Raw genomic sequence first — 21,513 nt, 5'->3', positions numbered from 1 at the left:
TTTATTCTCTTTTGGCTGGTAAGCATTCTGCTCTCACCCGCGTCCATTACTGGATATCCTACTTTTACCTGTCCTTCTTACAGTTTTACTTCCTGGTCTCTTCCTCTTTCAACAACAAACAGAAACAAGCAGAAGGTTATTTTTCACTCCCTTGATTAACTCGATTTTGTTCAGAATCCTCTGACATTTATCACATTCTCTCTCATACTATTTATTAGAACATGTCTTTTTCCCATATCGGATTCTAAGGTATTTCCGGGCAAAAACTGTTTTATTCTGCCTCAAAAAGATCCAGGGCTTAGTAGTTTGGTCATCATGGACATAAACTTCAGTGCCCTCATCTATAAAATGGAGACGTTAATAACAGCGACCTCATTAATATGTACAGGCATCATAAGAGAATGCATGTAAAGCTGCCTGGCTCTTAATTACTAGATAATTGTTAACTATAGTTTTCACTCCCTCCATCCCCTAAACAAAAGCCTTACATGCTGCAGGCATTCAATTATTATTTGTTGGTAGAGCTTATGCTAATAAATACATTCGTGCCTGGTAATGCATTAACATTATCTGTGTCTGGAGGACTAATGTGATTACTTATGACCTAGCAGCACTTAGCAAGGCTTGGATTACCAACATAGGGAGAGTTTCCCCTGCCCCACCATCTAGATCCAATGTAATTCTCTGTGATGCTGGCAATGTGCTCTACCAATAAAGTAGCCATTAGCTACGTGTGGTTATTGAGGACTTGAAATGTGGACAGCGTGAATGAGAAACCCACTTTTCATCTTATTTAATTTTAATCAGTTTCAATACCTCCTAGTGACTAGTGGCTAACCTACCGGACACGTCAGCTCTAGAACTTGCCTCTACCGGTGAGCAATCTTTACATTCACCCGTGTCCTCTTTTCCACCTGTGAAGGAATTTTTCTAACCTAAGAAGTAACCTTCACTGATTCAACGCATCAGAACTTTAAATGATCCCAACCCCTTTTTTTTCTTTAGTGGGTTCGTGGTGACACTTCAAGAACTGGCGTGAGAAACAGGATCCATGTGAAACTCAACATCTGGGTCAGTCGCACAGGGCAAAGTGAGTCACACATCAAATGACATGAAATCATCCCACAAGAAATACTGATTGCGTCCCTGCCTCGTGAAGCATCGTCTGGAGGGATGGTAGGGGACGAAAACCAACTGCTGCGACAGGCGTGGCAGCAAAGTGAGCAGCGCGCCGGGCGGTCCGGGCAAGCCTCCTTCGGGCCGAGACAAGGCGAGGCTGCCAGCCTCCCCTCCCACGCCGGCCGCCTCCGCACGGGCTCGCGTGCAAGTCAGCATGGCCTGTCCCGGTCCCCAACCCTAACGGCGTGCCAGTGTACAAACCGAGAGCGCTGCTTCCCCCGACCGACTTCCACCCACACCCCGGGGAGAACCACTCCTCCTGCCTTGTCCGCTAGAAGCCGACCCACCCCCGGCTTCTCCGGATCCCGCCTCTGAACCACGCCCCCCAGCAGCTCGTTGCTCAAGATCCCCGTACAAAATGGCGGCTGGGCCTGGAGAACCAACCATAGAGACGCCCACCTTCCACGGAGAGCGCGCCGACCTCTTAAGGACGCCCGCGCCTCCCTGAGAGGCGTGCCGACGTCGTCTTCCGGCGGAGACGGAACAGCGGGCGCCGCCAAGGGCCCTTCTAGGAGAACAGCGAGCAGTCTCGGTGGTGCCGGGTCATCCGAGCCGTGTCACGTGGCTGGCGAAAGCCGTCGCGGAGGCTGGTGGGGAGGAGAAATGGGCGGGAGGACTGGGCGATAGCTTGAAACCCGACGACGACGGGGTTGTCATGGAGCCGCGGGGCCGGGCTCGCGCATGCGCCACTCTACTCGCGGGTCGTCCGGTCGCGGAGCGGCGACCTCGGTCCTAGGTGAGAAGAGGAGGGCTGAGGGTGAAGGGGGAGGGTTTGGGCGAGGAGCGTGGGAAAAGGAAGTGGGAGTAGGGGAGAGAAGAAGGGAAGCAAGGTAGGCAAGAGGCCGAGCCGGGACTTTCGGGGGACAGAGGGCCAAATGATGGGAGCAGGGGGTGGTGCGTTCCTCCCCCATTTAGTTGGTCGGTTTTGCTGCGAGGGTCAGGACTGCGTGGCAGAGGAGATCGCGGGTGAGGAGGGGGCTGTGTGTGGGGAGCAATTGGGGTAAGACTGCGAGGGCGGGTGAGCCCTGGTCTAGCCCTGGGGGCAACAGCCGGCTGGGCATCCCGGCGGGGGAGCGCCTGGAGGCCCGCCGTGCTGTGAGCAGAGGGGCAGGGACTGGGCAGGTGAATGAGCGCGGGAGCTGGTAACCCTGTGAGGGTCCTGGGCCTCCCGTTTGGGGATGAGGGGTAGTGCTCTGTTCTGGGCCCGGGGCACAGGTGTGCTGTCTTTTTCAGAGGCTTGCTGTCACCCACTTGGCTGGTTCTTTACCCTGGGTGACCAGCTTGCCAGGCGTGGTGCCAGGGGGTGGGGAGGTGGGAGAGAAGGTGGGCATTGCCAAGTAAGGACTTAGTGGTTAGTGTGGGCGGGTTCAGAGGAGCTCTGATCCAGGCCTAGGGCACAGGCCGCAGCCAGGCTCCCTGTTATTGCCCAAGTCCTGGCAGTAAGCGTTGCCTGGGCGTTTGCCCCGGGAGGCTGGTGGTATGCCAGTCACAGCACAGTCCTAGGGTCTGCCCAGTTCTGCCCTGCTGAGCTGGCAGGCTGGTGGATGCCTGGAGGGTGCTCCTGCTGTCTGGCACAGATGCATCGTGGGCTGGTGCGAATGGGGGGTGGGTGGGCACTGTTAACTGTGAACCCTTCTCCAAGCAGGGGATTTGAGGAAGTTCTCTAATCTTGTCTCCTCTTTGAAAGAGGAGAGTGGAGTGAGCCATACCAGGTTCCAAACAGAGGACATTGTATGCTTAGGATCTTTGACATGAATTTGCAGCCAAGCTGGAGCATGGAAATGGATGTGATGGGGAAGATGAATATTAGAGATTTAGGTCGATGGGGTTTTTTCCTCCTTTGTTAAAAAATCCACAGACATTCCCCCAGAATGGCATCTCCGAATATGCAGACCAAGAGAAAATGACTTAAGAGAAACCCTAGTAATGTATTTATAATTCCAGCAATTACTCATGGCTTTCTGGGTGGTAAGGTCTTAATTTTCTATGGCCTTGTCGCTTTACTGTATTTAAGCCTCTGCTTGGGCTTTCACCTCACACCTCTGTCCACGCATGCCTGTTAAACACATGACACATTTTAAAAAGAACTTGAGCTCTCAGGAAAGTTGCCAGGTATCTATAAAAGGAGAGATCTGTGAGCAGCATTTCAGATCCTTCCCTTGTACACCTTGGGTCTCCTTTTTATCGTAGGCCTAAATCTCCATAGAGACTGTTTGTGGATTGGACCAACCTCTGATTTGGTTGCTGGATTTACCCCTGAGGTTTCAGCTTAGAATAAGGGGTGGATGAGATACCTGTTTCCTGCAGGAGACCAGACCTGGACGTGAGGTGACCATGGTGTTTGGAAATGCAGACTCTTGACCTTCAAGCTGTTCAGGTATTTTGGTGACAGCTAAGCTGCTAGGGCTGTCAGCAAGGCTCAGCACGACAGAAGAGTTGTGGGAATTTATTATTCTGTGAGTACCTCACACATGAATTGTTGGGCGCTGAGATTGCAAAGATGAAAAGACAACCCTTGAGCTTGAAGAGACGAACAGATAATTAGACTCTAATGTGAGAAGTGCATAAATAGAAGAACCAAGTGCTGTGGAGCACTTGGTAGAGTTTTATCTTATACCTATTTACATAAACCTCTAGATTTATTGATTCACTTTCCATTGTGAGTTTTAGTGTATATTGTTCTCTGTGGGAACCTTTTGGACAGTGTGTTACATGTGCACTTGTAAGAGGCCCATTTAGGGTCAATCCAAGCTTAACTTGGAGTCATCCTAATTCAGAGTTAGGCTCGTGAGGATATGAGATGTTTGTAAGGCAGTCGTAGTGGTTTCCAGTTTGTGCCAGGAAGCAGAGAAGGCACAGTGGGTATGAGCTTGGTAACCCATTTTCAACCCCTGGTCAGCTTATGAGCATCTAACTTTATTGTAAAATCCAAAGCAGTCAGTTTACTACTCTAAAGTCGATTATGCATTCTTTATTTCCAATTGCCACCAATTCCCCAGGATCTAAAAGTTGAGCATCTGTTCTCCTTTTAATGTCAACGTTTCAGCATTTTGATTCCCCAACCAATATTGTCCTATTCTCAGATGAGCCAGATAAATTCCTGTGTATTTTCTGTAGCTCCGTTGACTACACTTTAGTAACAGTAGCAAGACCTTATTCGTTGTCTTGTCACAAGGATTGTAGAAGTTGGAGTGCTTTATCTAAAATGCCTGTGAAATAATCCATTTCATAAGATAATGTGAAACTTTGTCAAGCTCTTAATTAGTTGCAACTAACATGAGCTATCTTCCTAATCTAAGTCAATAGCAGGGTCAGACTTGAATTAAGTCTAATTGCCCATCCACCACCCATGTCTGCTTCCATTTTTTTTTTTTTTTTTTTTTTTTTTTTTGCTGTACGCGGGCCTCTCACTGCTGTGGCCTCTCCCGTTGCGGAGCACAGGCTCCGGACACACAGGCTCCGCGGCCATGGCTCGCGGGCCCAGCCGCTCCGCGGCATGTGGGATCTTCCGGGATCGGGGCACGAACCCGTGTCCCCTGCATCGGCAGGCGGACTCTCAACCACTGCGCCACCATGGAAGCCCTGCTTCCATTTTTGAAAAAGCCCTCTGTTCACTTTCAGACAGTACTATTTCAGGAAAATGAAACTATGTACATTTGTTGGGTTTCATACAAAAGGATCCTGATTTAGTTAGAGATAGTTTTACACTTTATTCTGCTTTTTAAACTGGATTGTCCATGCTGTCAAACTTCATAGCCGTCCAGTAGAGAGATGTGCTTTTGCATAGTGCCATGCAAGCTGTGACAGTGCCAGTGTACCTTTCATGCACGTAGTACTAAACGTGCTCTGTCAAAGAGTGCTTGGTTGACATGGATTGAATGGGGAAGCCAGTCCCCTTAAATGAGTTAGATATTGCACAAAATAATATTTACTTGGAATTGAGTTTAAAATTCTGATCAGTGTGCATTCCCTTTAGTCCACTTCTACTGTCTGCAAAAGTATGAGCGAGAGGGTTTCTCAGGGATGCCTGTAAACCTCCTTGTCTTCTATTTAATTTCATGTTGAATCCCTTCTCTGCTTCTGGAGTAGTTAATGTTCTTCACTAGATCCTGTATTAGCAGAAATGTTCACACTCGACATTTTCAGGGTATTTCAGATGCAGTGCTGTTTTGGCAGGGGGCCATGTTTCTCTCTACTCAGAAGGACAAATGGATGGAGTCAAGAATGGATTGTGAATAAAAATGCCACTGGTTGTTGCTTAAACCAACTATCTTAGTCCATTTGGGCTGTCATAACAAAATATCCGCAGACTGGGTAGCTTATAAACCACAGAAATTTATTTCTCACAGTTCTAGAGGTTGAAAGTCCAAGCGCAGGGTGCCAGCGTGGTCCAGGGAAGGCCCTCTTTCAGGTCACAGACTTCTCACTGACTGCGGTGGAAGGCGCTAGGGACCTCTCTGGAGCCTCTTGTAAAGCTCTAATCCCATGAGGTGAAGCCCTCATGACTTAAGCCCCACCTCCTAATACCATCATCTCTGGGGGTCAGGATTTCATATAAGAATTTTGGGGGGACACAAACATTCAGACTATAGCACTCTGCAGTTCCATTATTATTATTGTTTTCCCTGTTGGTCCCCTGTTCTCTTTATCCCTGCAGTATCCTTACAGCTGGCATCCCTTGGCGAGTCAGAGGGCCTTGTTAGAATATCATGAAGGGCTCATTGCTCTCATACTTTGCACTGTTAGCCTAGTTCTGGATCTGCTCTGGACTAGCTGTGTGTCACCGGATCAAATCTAGGCTTCTTTCCAGGAAGTGGGCGACCAGGTCTGTTTGATTCACTCTATACCCCCATTCCTAGCACGATGCCTGGTTCATAGCAGGCACTTGATAAATATTTTATTTATTTATTTATTTATTTTTGGCTGCATTGGGTCTTTGTTGCTGCGCGTGGGCTTTCTCTAGTTGTGGCGAGTGGGGGCTACTCTTCGTCACAGTGCGCGGGCTTCTCATTGTCGTGGCTTCTCTTGTTGCAGAGCACCGGCTCTAGGTGCTTGGGCTCTAGGTGCATGGGCTTCAGTAGTTGTGGTGCACGGGCTCAGTAGTTGTGGCTGACGGGCTCTAGAGCACAGGCTCAGTAGTTGTGGCGCACGGGCTTAGTTGCTGTGCGTCATGTGGGATCTTCCTGGACCAGGGCTTGAACCCGTGTCCCCTGCATTGGCAGGCGGATTCTTAACCACTGCACCACCAGGGAAGTCCAATAAATATTTTTAAATGACTGAATGTAACCTATCTGAGCCTCAACTTCCTCCTCTGTAAAGTGGGATAGCAACTGAGGAGGACATTGTGAGGCTCAAGGAAAGAACCTTAACAGCAATAATGTTATGGGCGTTTGTGGAATCAAAGCACTATTACATATGGTCTTACGTGTGCCTAGAAGTGCTTTTTAAGCCAAAATGTAGCATGCATACGTAAGGAGTTGTTTTTACTCTGTTCACTTCCTCATCCAAAGAAGTGGAAAGTTAATTTGAGAAACTACACTCTGGGAGGTGGCAGAAAGTCCGGGGCCTGCAGATGTACCCTGGGAAGCAAGCCTGGTCCCAGGTGGGCATCCCCTCTGCTTTCCTCCCTCAGGGAGCATTCCAGAAAGCCTAATCAAATGTGCCTTTGTTAGCAGTTTACAAAGCTTCCACTGAGAATGTGGTTTGTGTGCTTTGCATTTATAATGGAATTAGAGGGCATCGCAGGACAGTGAACCTCCTTTTGGGTGGAAACCATTCTACTGTTGAGTAAACTCGTAGCCTTTGTCAGCTGAGACCGCTGGGAAAGTGCACACAGAGCAAGTGGGCGCCGCCCGGTGTTCTTTGCCCTTAGTTTACTCACCACTGGCCTCACCTGTCTCAGCTCTTCAGGCAATGACTTCTTATGTAATTGTTTTTCACAGGGCAGTCCAGATGAAAAGAGTACTGATGAATGCACTTCCAGCCCAGTAAAACATGGAGAGGAAGAACCCATCCAGAGAGGGCTCTAGAAGGCTCTCAGCCAAACTGAGCAAAGGCCCAGAGATGAAAAAAGTGTCTCGTCAACTCGGCATGGCAGCTGCTGAGTCAGATAAGGACTCTGGATTTTCAGGTTAAAAATACCTTATCATTTCTACATTGTAATGAATGGTTTGCCTGAAAAACGTCCTCCATAAAAACTCATTTGGGTGGTAAGGATGAGAAGATTTCACCCACAGGAGAAATAGTTTTCTGATCTCTTCAAATGGTAATTCTGTTGCCATATGGCGGGGTACTCATCCCGGTCACAGTGGGGTTAGTTCTGAAGGAATGATTTGACATCTTTTTTCAACTTAGACTCTCAACTTTAAATCTTATATTTCCAACTGTGGCAAGTGGCTACTGGAAAAATATATTTAAATACTCACAATTCTATTGTCTTACCTCCTTTTTCATAGGAATAGTTACATTGCAGGGAAAAAAGCCTGCATGTGGTCACCACATATAACAAAGTAAACAAAAGTAGTATATAATTTGTTAAGGTAACTTTTTTGCTGAGAAAGTGTTTGCTGTGTTTAAAAACATTTCCCCCCATAACCCATCCCTGCCAGTATTTGTGCCTTTTGTATTTGGACTATGAGTCTCCTGGCCCAATTCCAAACTTGAGTATCTGTTAGAGACAAGAAAGCAAGACAGTTTTCCTTATTGGTTTGTCTTAAACTTTATCTGAAAGGACTAGTTGCACACCCAGTAAATCTCTTAATTTTGTGCCGAGGCTTTTTTATTTCCAGGTCTGAGAGTAGTGGCTTAAATATGGCTCTAGTGTCAACATTTTGGCCCAGGGGATGCAGAGGGGTGATGCCACGGGATTCTGGCTGGGTTAGCATCCTGAGAGTGGAGCCCTCTCCTGGAGAAAGATTTATATTATCCAGCCCACAGAGACTTACCAATCCACTGTGTTGATTTATTAATTTATAGTGAGAAATGCAGCTGTTAGGAAAACTAGAACTCAGTCATCCTTAGATTGGTGTATTTTCTCCGTGTAGGTATGCTGCACGGGAAGCCAAATTATAAATAGACTGTTGCTCAGAGGAACAGAACACCGTCCTAGGGATTAGAATAAGGACAGTTCAGGGACAGGAGGGCAGGTTTATAGCCCTTTGGGTTTTTCTTCTCAATCTTTTAGCATTGTTGCCCAAGCTTGCCTCATCATAAGGCTCGTCTGAGGCATTTGTTAAAAATACTGATCACCAGACCCCTCTTCTGGAGACTGTGATAATGAGGGTCTGGGGGAGGACCTGGAATGTGAGTTTTATATTTTTACAAGTGTCTCTGGTGATTCCTGTGATCGGACAGGTTTGGGAAACTTTGCAGGCCTAGTGTCTTTTTTTTTTCTTTCTTTTAATATCGTGTTTGTTTTTTGTCTGTTTTTCATATCCTGAAGGTAATACATGCTCACGGTAGAAGCTTAGAAATTTAGGTACATGCAAAGAAGAAAACAAACGTTAACCATAATCCCACCCCCTGTTATTCTCAATACTGTGGCCATTTTGGTACTTCATCCAATAACTTCAGTTCTGTCAGACCAGCTGTTCTGAGCATGTCCCAAAGTCTGGATAGTTCTTCTGAAAGTTTCCTATTCTCTATGCAGAAGTGCCTTAAGAAGTATTGTGCTGTTCACATAAGGCAATATCAAAAATACTCAGATACACTGTGCTCCAGAAAGTGGCCCTAGTGAATACCTTCAGCCACAGCTGGGCCAGGTGCCAGTGGTTTTGTCACTGCCTGAGTTATCGTTCCAGTTACCTTGGGATGTGATGTAATTTGAGATTATTAATTAGCTGCAGTCCATATTGAGATTTTTCCCATTGTCCCAATAGTGGCCTTTATAATTGTTAGTCTTTTTGTATATTTGTTTGTTTTGGGTCCAGAACCCAGTTGAAGGCTGTGCATTTCATTTAATTGTCCCTGTCTTTTTTTTTTTCTTTTAATTTTAAAATTTATTTATTTATTTAATTTTTGGCTGCGTTGGGTTTTTGCCGCGCTGGCTATCTTTAGTTGTGACGAGCGGGGGCTACTCTTCGTTGTGGTGTGTGGGCTTCTCACTGTGGTGGCTTCTCTTGTTGCGGAGCACAGGCTCTAGGCGCATGGGCTTCAGTAGTTGTGGCACGTGGGCTCAGTTGTTGTGGCTCGCGGGCTCTAGAGCACAGGCTCTGTAGTTGTGGCGCACAGGCTTAGTTGCTCCGCGGCATGTGGAATCTTCCCAGACCAGGGCTCGAACCAGTGTCCCCTGCCTTGGCAGGTGGATTTTTAACCACTGTGCCACCAGGGAAGCCCTGTCCCTGTCTTTTAAATCTTATTTAGTCTAGACCAGCTCCCTCGTCTTCCTGTTCTTTTTTTTGGGACATTGTCATCTTTAAAGGAGTTAGGCCTGTTGTTTTGTAGAATGTTTCACACTGGATTTCTCTGGTAGCTTCCCCATTATCAGAAATAGGCTAAACATTTTTTTTAATAGAAAACTAAATTTTTGATGTTATATCCTCATTGCAACACATAAGGTGACTCCTAAGTGTGTCTTATTCTTGGTGACACTCTGATTAAAGGAGTAGGTGTATGCCCGATTTCTTTACTGCAAAAGTATTCTTTTCTCTTTGTAATTAATGAGCAATTTATGGGATGATACTTTGAGATTGTGTGACTATCCTGTTCCCCAGCAAACTCTTTTAGCATCCATTGATGATCCTTGCCTGAACCAATTACAACATTTGTGGTTTGAAAATGGGGATCTAACTCTATCGTTCCTTGTACATTTTATTAGCCGACAGTCTTCTCTAAAGAAGTACTTCTCTCCTCTGCCCCCTTTTTAGAGCATCACTGTGGATTCACGGAATTTTTTTGTGATTTTTGTCAATCCATTATCATGATTCTTTTTGATACTCAAATTGTCCCACATTTGGTCAGTGGGAGTATCTTCTAGGTGGCGCCTGTGTCTTTGACATGTCCCCATTTGTGTTGGAGCACATCCTTGCTTTCTGGGACAGTAAGATGTCCAGGCTCATCTTGCACCTTCCCTACCAAAGATATCAGCCATTTCTCCAAGGAACCCTGGTGTCCTTTTTGTGCAGAATGGCATTTAGAAACCAAGATACATGTACAAGGTACGCACTTTTCTTCTGAAGTCCTTTGTTTCTGGCCTAATAGTTCTTAACTAGAGGTGCACATTTGGATTACTTGTAGTGCTTTGTGAAAATAACACGTGCCTGGACACCAGATAACTCAATTCAGTAGAGTGAGGGGAAGACCCCAACACCAGTAATTTCTAAAAAACATCTTTGGAGAATCTGATTAAATGCAAGTGTTGACAGTTGCTCTCTTCTAAATTGTAGTCACATTCCAGTCCTGCCTCATCCAGACGACTCTGAGATTCTTGATGAGCATTCAGGGTTTTCCCAGACTCCTCCCTGGCAGGGTTACTGCTGTCTCTTGGTTTACTCCAGCAGGGAGCTAATTGAGCCCTTTCCGTATGGATTTCACGCAGAGCAGCCTTCTTTTCTTTGTGGCAGAGAGTATCTTTCCATCACCCATTGTGCGGAACCCCCAGCGGGCACACTCAGCGTGCATTTAGGACACTAACAAAGGAGGTGCTTAACTGGGTGGAGGAGGAAAACAAGAAAGACACACTGTAAACCTCATCTTGATGAACTTATCCAGAATTTTACAATTAGAAAACTTAGGAGGAAGCTATTTTAATTTCAGCGTGGAGGTAAATCTTGAGGTTTTATAGGTTGGTTTTGTTTTTGTTATTATCGTTACATCGTGTAGTGCCCGGAGCCTCTAAAGGTCTTATTAATCTTGCCCCAAGTCACACGCACGCTCCTCTTCCCTTTCAACCACAGATTCTTAAAAGTAATGAGCTAACTTTGAAGGCTTTACCCACTTCTCCTGTAGACTGGTGATGGTTACTTTCTCATGAACCCAAATGGATGCAGGCTTTTGTGTGTAATAGTTAGAAGGGAAGTCCGCTGTCCTAGGGCAGTGATTCTCAATCTCTTGGGGTGGGAGGGATAATTATGGCTCCCATTGAGAATCCAGTGAAAGTTAGATACCTACTCCTCAGAAAAATTCGCAAAAACACATACCACAAATGTTCCATTCCGTTTCAAGGGGTCCGTGGCTCCCCAGGAGGACTGGTTAAGAGCCTGAGCAAACTGACCATTTTTCCGCCCACCAGATGGGAGCTCTGAATGCCTGAGCTCGGCAGAGCAGATGGAGTCTGAGGACATGCTGAGCGCCTTAGGCTGGAGCCGAGAAGACAGGCCAAGGCCGAGCGCCAAGCCTGCGAGCGGTGCCTTCCCAACACTGGCCCCCATGGTTGTCATGAAGAACGTGCTGGTCAAACAGGTGAGGAGGACTGAGCTCTCATAACTTCTTTGCACGCTAGAGTTTCTGAGCTTCCTGTGCCCAGAGCTCCTCCCTCTCTGCCAAGGAGAGATGTGAGAAGCAGACCACCGGCACCGCACCAACACATGCTTCTGTGCTGGGAAGAGGATGTGTCCTTTCAACTACTGACGGTGTTTGCAAAAGGAATACAAGAGTCATCACATGTGTTCTCATCTTCCAGATAGTAGGACTGTTTTATTTCTGTATCCCTAGTTTGTCCAAAGCGATCTGGACTACTTTAGTCATGTTTAAAGGAACCAAGCAGAAATGTCCTAACTTCTGTAGTGCATTCTAAGATACGACAGAATTTAAGGTAGAAACAAGAGGATCTCTTTTTAATTTGACTGGGACTTTTAGAAGTATTTTTTTGAGAAGTAGAGTCCATTTACCTGTGTCTCATGTTACATTCTGAGCACTTTCTTAGTAATCAGCCAGAACTATGTCATTAGTGAGAAAGGAGCTCTTTGGTTTAGGTACGGCTGTACCAGCAGACTCCACACGGCATTGCTGAGGAATTGAAAAATAACCCTGTTTCAGGCTTTCTTATATAACTATGCAAATTATGTGATTATTGTCTAGATACGAAAGAAAAGAAGATTTAGATACAAATCTAAGCTAAGCCCCAGTGTTTGGAACAAACAGCTCAATCATATGAACTTAAAGAACATGTAACCTTACCCTACTTTGCTCTGAAATAGATCAGTCCTCGCATGGGTCCGTCGATGAGGCTGCTCAAAGCTAGTGAAGTTTGACATCTGGCTGTATGTTGTTGACCTTCCCACCTTAGGTAGAAGAATGTGGCTGTAGCCTGACAGGAGACCTTAATGTCTTAACTATTACCTAGTTATTGCTGAACAACACAAACTGATTTTCAACAAGGCAACCTGGTGAGTTTGGAAAAAGAATTTGCAGATATTTGCTTGGCACATCACATCTCAGCTGGAAGCACAGCTCTCCTCACTGAAATGAGGCAAGAGAATAAAGACATGAAATGGAGCCCAAATGAGATTGTCCAGGCCCCCCTGGTGCTTCTCAGGGCTTCCTGCCTCCTGCTGTTTCCTCCCTGCCTTCCTCTCTGGCCCCCTGGTCACTCTTCCTTAGGCATCTTTGTTGATTGTCGTGGGCGAGGCTGGCCGCTCCAGAGGGCTATTGCAGGGTGAGTAGGCGGGTCCAGCAGAGCCATCTTCTTCAGGACAAAGACCCACTGGGAAGGCTGCTGGGCTTGATCAGGAGACAGGAGGCTTGGGGGCAGACTGACCTGATGGAGCAGTCTAGGAGTTTTGTTTTTTCACATATGCTAGAATCCAGCACATTCCAAATTTAAAAACATTATACACTTTAAAAAATCTCTGCTTATTGCATAATGTCTTAGTTATTGCTGCTTGGTTTTAGGATTTTTCTTTTGAGGCTCTGATTCCAGTTCTGTCACCAGACTGCGTGATCTTACATACAATTACTTAATCACTGTGAACTTCATTTTCCTCATCTTTAACATGAGGCTAGGATTGATTCTAGAGATCCTATCCAAGTCTAAAATCTTGTCTGGTATTCCCTCAGGTGATTTCAATAAGAATGGTATCTTGTAAAATCTAAATTAGAACAAATAAGCTGAGTATCTAAGTGGGCATAACAATAGCATTAGGAAGAATAATCCAGTGAAATCACCTTGGGAAAGCAACGAGTTCGGTATTTTCTGGATCCATTTGCCTTGTAGGTCAACCCTTATGGCATGAGTGAGCAGGGGGACAGCCTGAAGTTCTGCTCTTGACTGATCTGGACTAGGCTGATGTCTTCTTTGAAAGACCCCTGATTTTTGTTATCTCCTCTGACGGGGGAGTGTGGTCGCTAGTCCCAGCATTGCTTGCTTATGGACATCCCAGAGTATATTTGAACACCAAGAGGGCTCCAGAATGGACTCTCCAGGTCATCCCAGCCTTTGCACAGGAGATGAACTGTAGTTGAACTTGGCCAGGAGTTCCTAAGCAGGTATCCAGGAAGCTGAAATGTGTGCACATCAGGTGCCGGTATGGGAGCATAGTCCATCGCTTTCCTCAGATAAATCACGTGACTGCACTAAGGGTAAGGGCCTCTGTCAGGCTCGCTCTCTGCCTAGCCTCATCTACACTCATATCTTTGGGCCCGGGTTGGAATTGGACTGGCTTTTAAATATTAGAGACAGGTTCATGGAAAGTCCTTGTAATAAAGAGTCTGGGTCTATCTTTTAAATGAATAAATACATGAGAAAAGTAGCCATGCCCTTCTTTCTTAGATTACTGTCTGAATCAGTACTTTAATTAAAAATTAAAATGTATAATTGAGGAGTAATAGAGCAAAAGCAATGTAGCAGAATGGTTTGGATGGGTTTTAGAGTCAGAGGATGGAATCCTACCTTCAGCACTTAGTAGCTTGGGGACTGAAAGCAAGTTATTTCAACTTCCTAAGCCTCAGTTTCCTGTTTGTGAAAGGAAATGATGACTACCTCATGGGATCGTTACGGCGATTCAGTGAGACAGTGCGCGTGACACCTCACACACAGCGCTAGCCTGTGGTAAGCACCCGTACACGGTGGCTGTTCCTGCCTCGCAGAGCTTTGTGGTCGTCGGGCGTCATTGCCTTAAATACAGGGGCCCGTGAACTCCTGACAATATGTAACTTTTTAATCAAAAGTTGTTTTCAGGTAAAAGAGGTTCCAGATGTAACTAAATGAAGATAGACTGGTGTGAAGTCACATTTATAGTATTGAGATTAGCACATTTTAACTTATGCTGGCAAATTGTACTATCCATCCTTTTTTTAAAAAAAATTTCTTTTTTTAATTAAAAAATTTTTTTAACTTTAATTAATTTATGAAAATTTTTTTTTATTGCACTGCATGGCATGTGGGATCTTAGTTCCCCCACCAGGGATCGAACCCGTGCCCCCTGCAGTGGAAGCGCGGAGTCTTAGCCACTGGACCATCAGGGAAGTCCCCTATCCATACTTTTATTGCCTTACCTGTGACCTTAACTATGTCACTACTTCACCTTCCTACAGTTTCTTTTTCTCAAGTGATAGCACTTGAATAAAGATAGCTATTTCCTCCAGTTTTCCCTTAAGAAAAAAAATATATGATGTCAGACCCAGATGAATTTTTTTTTTTTTTTTTTTTTTTGCGGTACGCGGGCCTCTCACTGTTGAGGCCTCGCCCGTTGCGGAGCACAGGCTCCGGACACGCAGGCTCAGCGGCCATGGCTCACGGGTCCAGCTGCTCCACGGCATGTGGGATCCTCCCAGACCGGGGCACGAACATGTGTCCTCTGCATCGGCAGGCGGACTCTCAACCACTGCGCCACCAGGGAAGCCCCAGATGAATTTTTAAGCCACATCTCCAGTCATGTTAAGAAGGGCTACCCCGTGTGTGAGGGAAGCTATGTACTTATATCTGAGTATTTGCTTTGCCTCTTGGACAGCTGCAGGTAACATGTAGTGTGCTGCTCTTTTCCTTTGCTTTTTCCTTCAGGGCAGCAGCTCATCCCAGCTCCAGTCGTGGTCTGTGCAGCCCTCCTTTGAAGTGATCTCAGCACAGCCCCAGCTCTTATTCCTTCATCCACCTGTACCGTCTCCTGTCAGCCCATGTCACGCTGGTGAGAAAAAGTCGGACTCCAGGAACTACTTGCCCATTCTCAATTCTTACACCAAAATAGCCCCACACCCCGGCAAAAGGGGCCTTTCCCTCAGCCCAGAAGAAAGAGGAGAAGGTGGCATGCAGAAGAAGATCTGTACTGAGAGACTTGGGCCAAGCCTGTCTTCTAGCGAGCCGACCAAGGCTGGTGCTGGCCCACCCAGGCCCCCGACTCCAGCGCCCCTCAGCACCAAGCTTGCCGAGGACTCAGCTCTTCAGGGTGTGCCCTGCCTGGTGGCAGGTGGAAGTCCACAGACGCTTCAGCCAGTGTCCAGCAGCCACGTGGCTAAAGCTCCCAGCCTGACCTTTGCTTCCCCCGCCAGCCCTGTCTGTGCGTCAGACAGTACCCTGCACGGGATGGAGAGCAACTCCCCGCTGTCCCCACTGTCAGCTAGTTACAGCTCCCCTCTGTGGGCTGCGGAGCACCTCTGCCGCAGCCCAGATAGCTTCTCAGAGCAGCGGCAGAGCAAGCACAGGCGCTTTCAGAATACCCTAGTAGTCCTACACAAATCTGGTTTGCTGGAGATCACTTTGAAAACCAAGGAGCTGATTCGTCAGAACCAGGCAACTCAGGTGGAACTAGACCAGCTAAAGGAGCAGACCCGGCTATTTATTGAGGCCGCCAAGAGCAGGGCTCCTCAGGCTTGGGCCAAGCTGCAGGCGTCTTTAACATCAGGGTCAGGTCATACTGGCAGTGACCTAGAAGCATTCTCCGATCAGCCAGACATATAACATCGAAGGCATATTTTCCTGTTACTTGAGTGGTTCTTTTTAACTCTTTTACCGTTATCTACTCCTGTTTCCCAAAACTTATGTAAGAGCCTTCCTTTTAAATTAAACTGTTCAGTGGTTCACTTACGAAGCCACATGCCAATACCTGGCTGCTGTCTTAACCTGTGGTCTGTGCACAGTTTACCTTTGTCTCCGTTCCACTGAGGACCTCAGATTTGGGTGTCCTCGAGTCCCTCTTCCTTAGCTTGCAGGCACTTCGATGGATCATGGGCAAAGCGGGAAAGATGCTTGTGTGGGGCCCTTCTAGCTGTCACTTCCCACCCTCCCACTCACTAACCGCGATCAGGGATGCAGTGACACAGACAGGCATACAGAGTGACACCTTTCAAGCCAGGGAGTAGGTGACATAAGGAGCCCTTTGTGGATCTTCCCTTGAAGGTTTAGTCATAGAGGAAAATATAAGAGGAGGATGTTTGCATTTTATGAGGCATTGTGCCACTTGGGAGAAACCTAAAATGCTTTAAAATGCTTTGGGCACACATTGGTCCTCGGATGCAAGCACTTAATCACTTAAAGCTTTGTTTCTTTAAACTCGAAAGTCAAGGGGAGAGGGTAGTACTGTTAATTCATACACTTTAATCATGAGCCAGATTTCTGTTAAACTGGTAGGTGAAATATTTCAGATTTGTAAAGTATGGAATGGATTTAGGACCATCTGGAGCTACAGTTGATGCACTGCTTTTTTGACTCAGTCTGAAGAAAGGAGAAATGGCTAACATCTCTTGATTGAGAGCTGGAAGATTCTGATAATTTATGCTTTTCTCTCTCTCTCTCTTCTTTTGAAACAATGCAGAAGAAGATTTTCTTATATGTGAAAATCCTAAAAGAGAGCTTCGTGGTTCCCGATTGTATAATACAAGTCAGCCCTCTGCTACCATCTTTTTTCCCCCTTTGTTTTTACAAAAGAGGAAAGAAATGATTATTAAGCTTGATAAACTTTGAATTAAAATCATCATAAGGTTATGACATTAAGTCCACAAAAAATTGGAAAACGTTATCCATTTTCTTTCCACGTCCAGAGTTTTCATTTGTCTTATGTCACAGTGATGTGGAGCAGTCTTCTGTGTTTCTTTCGTGCATTGGATTTGGCTGCAAAGCCAAAGGTGTAGTGGGTTATGTGAAGTCCATCTAGAAGTGGAGAGTGTTATGAGAACTTACAGATGATACACACTCTTTCAGCCTCATCGTAAACTAGGTTTCTAAGTCAAGTTGCCAGGTTTTTATCCTCCCATTTAAAAATTTCATCCTCTTGAAAATCTTCGTACCAATTACTTTAGTAAGAAATTCTGTATGACAACTTCATCTTTTCTGCAAGGAAAATGTTCTTGAAGTTCTACCAAGGCCAGAAGCTAATGCTCATGTTTGCTAGGTAGTTGTAACTCTTAACATAGTTTTAAAATTACAAGGCTTCAGGGGCTTCCCTGGTGGCGCAGTGGTTGAGAGTCCGCTTGCCGATGCAGGGGACACGGGTTCGTGCCCCGGTCTGGGAGAATCCCACATGCCGCGGAGCGGCTGGGCTCGTGAGCCATGGCCGCTGAGCCTGCGCATCCGGAGCCTGTGCTCCGCAATGGGAGAGGCCACAACAGTGAGAGGCCCGCGTACAGAAAAAAAAAAAAAAAAAAAAAAAAAAAATTACAAGGCTTCAGATTGCCTGCGTTTTGTTCTCAAACATGTTCAATTTAGATACGACCAATTTAGAAGTAAACAACTCAGTAAAAGCTTTAGACTCTCCTGGTCAATGCAGAATTATTACCTGCCATTTGCTTTCTGAAAGATTTCAAAAATCAGAGCAAATGTGTCTCTTTAAGCAGACTCTGCCCCTTTTAATATTATCCTCTTGGCCCACACCCTTTGCCTCCCCTGAATCTGTGTGGTGCTGCAGGAGCTCTGCTCTGCACGCCATGCTAGGAAGCTTCCTATTTGGCAGAGTATGTTTGGCAGCAAAGCTCTAGAAACAGGTGCCTTCAGAACAGCCTGGGCACCAGTCATGAGTCTTACTGAGTCAAAAATCTGAACACACTTGCTGAGAACCAAATTTACTCCTTCAGAAAAACCCTCTGTGGAGCTTTATGCGTCTTGGACTCTTCTTCCTAGATTAAGGTTTGCATTCCCTCCTGTCAGGTAAAAGATGATGAAAGCCGTCATTGATCCTCACTGCTGAGTGACAGGGAGAAGCAGCACCACCACCCCCCCGCCCCGCTCTTCTCTGATGTTCTAACTCAGTGCGGAAGTCTCTCTGGGCTCTTAGCATGGGTGTTCTTTACCTAGTGGAGCGGTAAGCAGATGAAGCCACTTAGAGAAGCTGGTCATGGAAGGAGAGATCCACTGAGGCTGGCAGACATGTGGAGCCAGAAACCAGATCGGCAAATGGAGGAACCTCGGAGTTGACTGGAAGGACCTCCGTTGGTTTCACGAGGCTGTAAGTAGTAGTGATTTTAGTGATGCGTGATTTGATCTGGTATGAAGTTTTGTGGCAAAGCTGCTGTTTTCTAAAAGCCATTCTTAGCTCAAACCAACCCTTAAGAGAAGTTTCGGCAGATTGTGTCGGCAGTATTGAAACACATCTAGAAAAAGCTGCTGATTGAATTGGTTATGGGAATGGAGTTTGGTGACATTTGTAATTTATTACACTCATTGCTTTTTATCGATTGTGGTATTGTCTGACTTTACTATGATTCCTTCAGCAGAAAAGTAACTCTCGTGCATATATTGAAGTGTTTTTCCAGCTATGAATTCTTTAGGGTAGAGATTTATTTACCAAATGTGAATTCTTTTGAGGAAGTATGAAGTTTTGTAGAAATTGACTGTGAAATGTCAGAGAAAAATAAAAGTCACTTACTTGAAAACTATTTGGCCTTTGGGCTTTATAACTGCTTAAAATGCTAAGTGAAATCAAGAGTAAATGTTTGATTGATTTAGGTTTCATACATATGTACTCGTGTCATTTGGGGACCCTGGGATTAGTTACTGAACTTGTGGAAATTCATTGTTCAGACTCTCACCCGTGTGAACTTAAGGGAGATGCAGGCACTCTTAAGGCAAATGGATAGCCCAGCTTTCCCTAGAGTCATGGAGGTTAATATTGGGTAGGTGGGGAGGAGAGAGAGGAGAATACAAGCCAATGATTTCTTCCATCTGATAACGACACTTTCACAAACAGAATTTTTAAGTGGCAGAACCACTACAGTCGTCTCCTGGGATAAACTAAAGCCATATCAAGTGAAGTTCTTTTACCACAGAGCGGTCCTTAGCAAGTACATCTCCAAGCCTTTTCCTTCCTGCTTCTCTGAGTTGATTCCTAAGGCTCCGCTCCTCCTCATCCAGGTTCACCTACAGAGTCTCAGCAGGGGGATGTGTAGTCTTCCCTGCTCTCCGAGGCCAGTCAGGACACCCCTCCTGGGGTTTTTAAGTCACTGGGAAAATAAAAAGCTTATCATCACTTAAAGGCCTGTAGGGTTGCCATAGTCTAAATTCTTACAACATTATTTCTGTCCTACACAATTTTCTAAGTAACTTTTAAAAAGATGGCCGTAAGACCACTAAAACAAACAAAAATGGGTAAAGATGGCTAGAAGAGGCCCCTCCTGAAATAGAGAACCACCCTCCCATAAGAGATGGAAGCTAGAGACACGAGAGCCACAGAGTGGATCCTGCAAGGCTTAGGAGAGCGCTGTCATTGTCATCCCTGGCCCTTGGACATGATTCCTGTATGTGGAAATACCTGCCCGTTGCAAACATGTCTGTTTAATCCATGTCTTTTATGACATCATTGCAGATTGTAGCCTGGTGCAGTGGGGTCTAAAGACCTCCATGCACCTGTCACATCTGTCACTCATTCACTGGGTGACTTTGGGTAAGTCACTGAACCTCTAGGTATCACTCCTCTCAGTTGAATAATAAAGAATTGCAACTGGTTCTGTCTATGGTGCTTCCCAACTCTAACCATTTGTAAGATCTCTGTCTGTTACAGGTGAGGCTTAAAATTACAGATCTTCCTCATTTTACAGTGGGGTTACACCCTGATAAACCGATCATAAGTTGAAAATATCCTAAGTCAAAAATGCATGTGGTGGCATGGCCTTCATCAAACCCAAAAGAGTGAGCTCAGCGGAGAAATAGCCGCGCACCCTTCCCGCGGAGAGTCCCGGTCCACATTGGAAGCAAAGAGACAGTTTTCTTACAAAAAGTTGTCAGTTATCATAGAGTTAACAGTACTGTCTAGGCTGTTGCAATATATCCTCCTTCCACTCCCTTCTCCGCCTCCTCCTGTATATCCTCCTCGATTAAGTATTAAAACAGTATTTGAGTTGAAAAGAGTTTGTATATATTTAAATGAATAACTTTTTATACTCTTTGTTACATGTTTATATCAGTATTTAGTGGAAAATGTTTTGAAGTTTTTTTTTGTTTCGTTCTCGGCTTTTTTGGTTTTATTTTTGTTTTTTAACTTGGGTTAGAATTTTTCTTTTTGTACTGTTTCTTTAAAACAGAGTTCTTAGTAACAGGGGAAGTTCCTGAATTCAAATAAACCATTTTGTATGTAAAAAAAAAAAACAAAAACATGCATGTGGTACACCTGACCTACCAAACATCATAGCTTAGCCCAACCAACCTTAAACTTGCCCAGAACACTTACATTAGCCTACAGTTGGGCAAGATCATCTCACACAAAGCCTATTATATAATGATGTGTTGGATAGCTCATGGAATTTGTTGACTGCTGTACTGAAAGTGAAAACAGAACTGTTGTCTGAGTACAGAATGGTGATAAGTATATCGGTTATTGACCTTTGTGATCGCGTGGCTGACTGGGGGCTGCCCAGCATCATGAGGGCATCCTACTGCACATCACTAGGCCGGGGAAGAGATCAAAATTCAAAATTTGAAGTAGGGTTTCTGCAGAATGCCTCTCTCTTTCGCACCATCGTAAAGTCAAAAAATCCTAAGTCGGAGGCTGTCGGTAATCCATTAAATTTTAAAGAAAACCCTGGGTGCCTTCAAAGTAGGTTCCTAGTGCTCTAGTTAGTTGATTTTAAGGTGTTCTGTCAGATTTCACACTTCTTATATGTGACTCTGGGAGAAGCATTTTGCCAGCCTGCATTGGTTTTGATTACCTGGTTGCAGCTAACGTGGATTTACTAACTCCCATATAAGAGACTGCCCTCGAATGAAGACCCATGAGCCCCAAAGGAGAATAATTGGGGATTAAATCAAATTATGTCCTTTCCTAGTCAGTCATCTGCCCCTGGCTCTTTCATCTGAAATGAAGGACATCATGGGTTTTTATGTTTTAGAGAAGATGTCAGTTTGCTTTTATTGTGTCCCAGATTTCTCTCCCCATAACCTTGTAATCTTTTTCCCTTGGCCCACTCCCTTTGCCTCCCCGGAATCTGTGTGATGTTGCCTCAGCTCTTCTCTGTACACCGTGCTAGGAAGCTTCCTTT

At 45.5% G+C, this 21,513-nt stretch overlaps 1 protein-coding gene across 6 annotated transcripts; it reads left to right on the top strand.

The window, feature by feature from the left end:
• Window positions 1–1,623: 1,623 nt before the first annotated feature.
• Window positions 1,624–16,153, top strand: CIPC (CLOCK interacting pacemaker). 6 transcript variants are annotated; one of them, XM_060095781.1, is made up of 5 exons: window positions 1,624–1,915; window positions 3,487–3,556; window positions 7,122–7,309; window positions 11,408–11,577; window positions 15,083–16,153. In XM_060095781.1, exons 3-5 carry the CDS (start codon window positions 7,174–7,176, stop codon window positions 16,007–16,009), a joined length of 1,233 nt encoding a protein of 410 aa, XP_059951764.1. In that variant the 5' UTR covers window positions 1,624–1,915; window positions 3,487–3,556; window positions 7,122–7,173; the 3' UTR covers window positions 16,010–16,153. The 6 variants fall into 6 exon arrangements, with proteins under 6 accessions (XP_059951764.1, XP_059951763.1, XP_059951768.1 ...); XM_060095780.1 differs by lacking the exon at window positions 3,487–3,556; XM_060095785.1 differs by lacking the exon at window positions 3,487–3,556 and having other exon boundaries at window positions 1,629–1,915; window positions 15,116–16,153.
• Window positions 16,154–21,513: the final 5,360 nt, after the last annotated feature.

This window comes from Mesoplodon densirostris, chromosome 4 (assembly GCF_025265405.1).
Source record: "Mesoplodon densirostris isolate mMesDen1 chromosome 4, mMesDen1 primary haplotype, whole genome shotgun sequence".
NCBI classification, from domain to species: Eukaryota; Metazoa; Chordata; class Mammalia; order Artiodactyla; family Ziphiidae; genus Mesoplodon; species Mesoplodon densirostris.
The sequence above is the reverse complement of the archived record's forward strand: the minus strand, read 5'-3'. Positions and strand labels throughout refer to the sequence as shown.

Bases quoted from the DNA above. Each gene is read 5' to 3' on its own strand.
- CIPC (XM_060095780.1), top strand. From the start codon at position 7,174: ATGGAGAGGAAGAACCCATCCAGAGAGGGCTCTAGAAGGCTCTCAGCC. The intron at 7,310-11,407 runs GTTAAAAATACC...TCCGCCCACCAG, and splicing joins TAAGGACTCTGGATTTTCAG to ATGGGAGCTCTGAATGCCTG. The intron at 11,578-15,082 runs GTGAGGAGGACT...GGTAACATGTAG, and splicing joins AGAACGTGCTGGTCAAACAG to TGTGCTGCTCTTTTCCTTTG.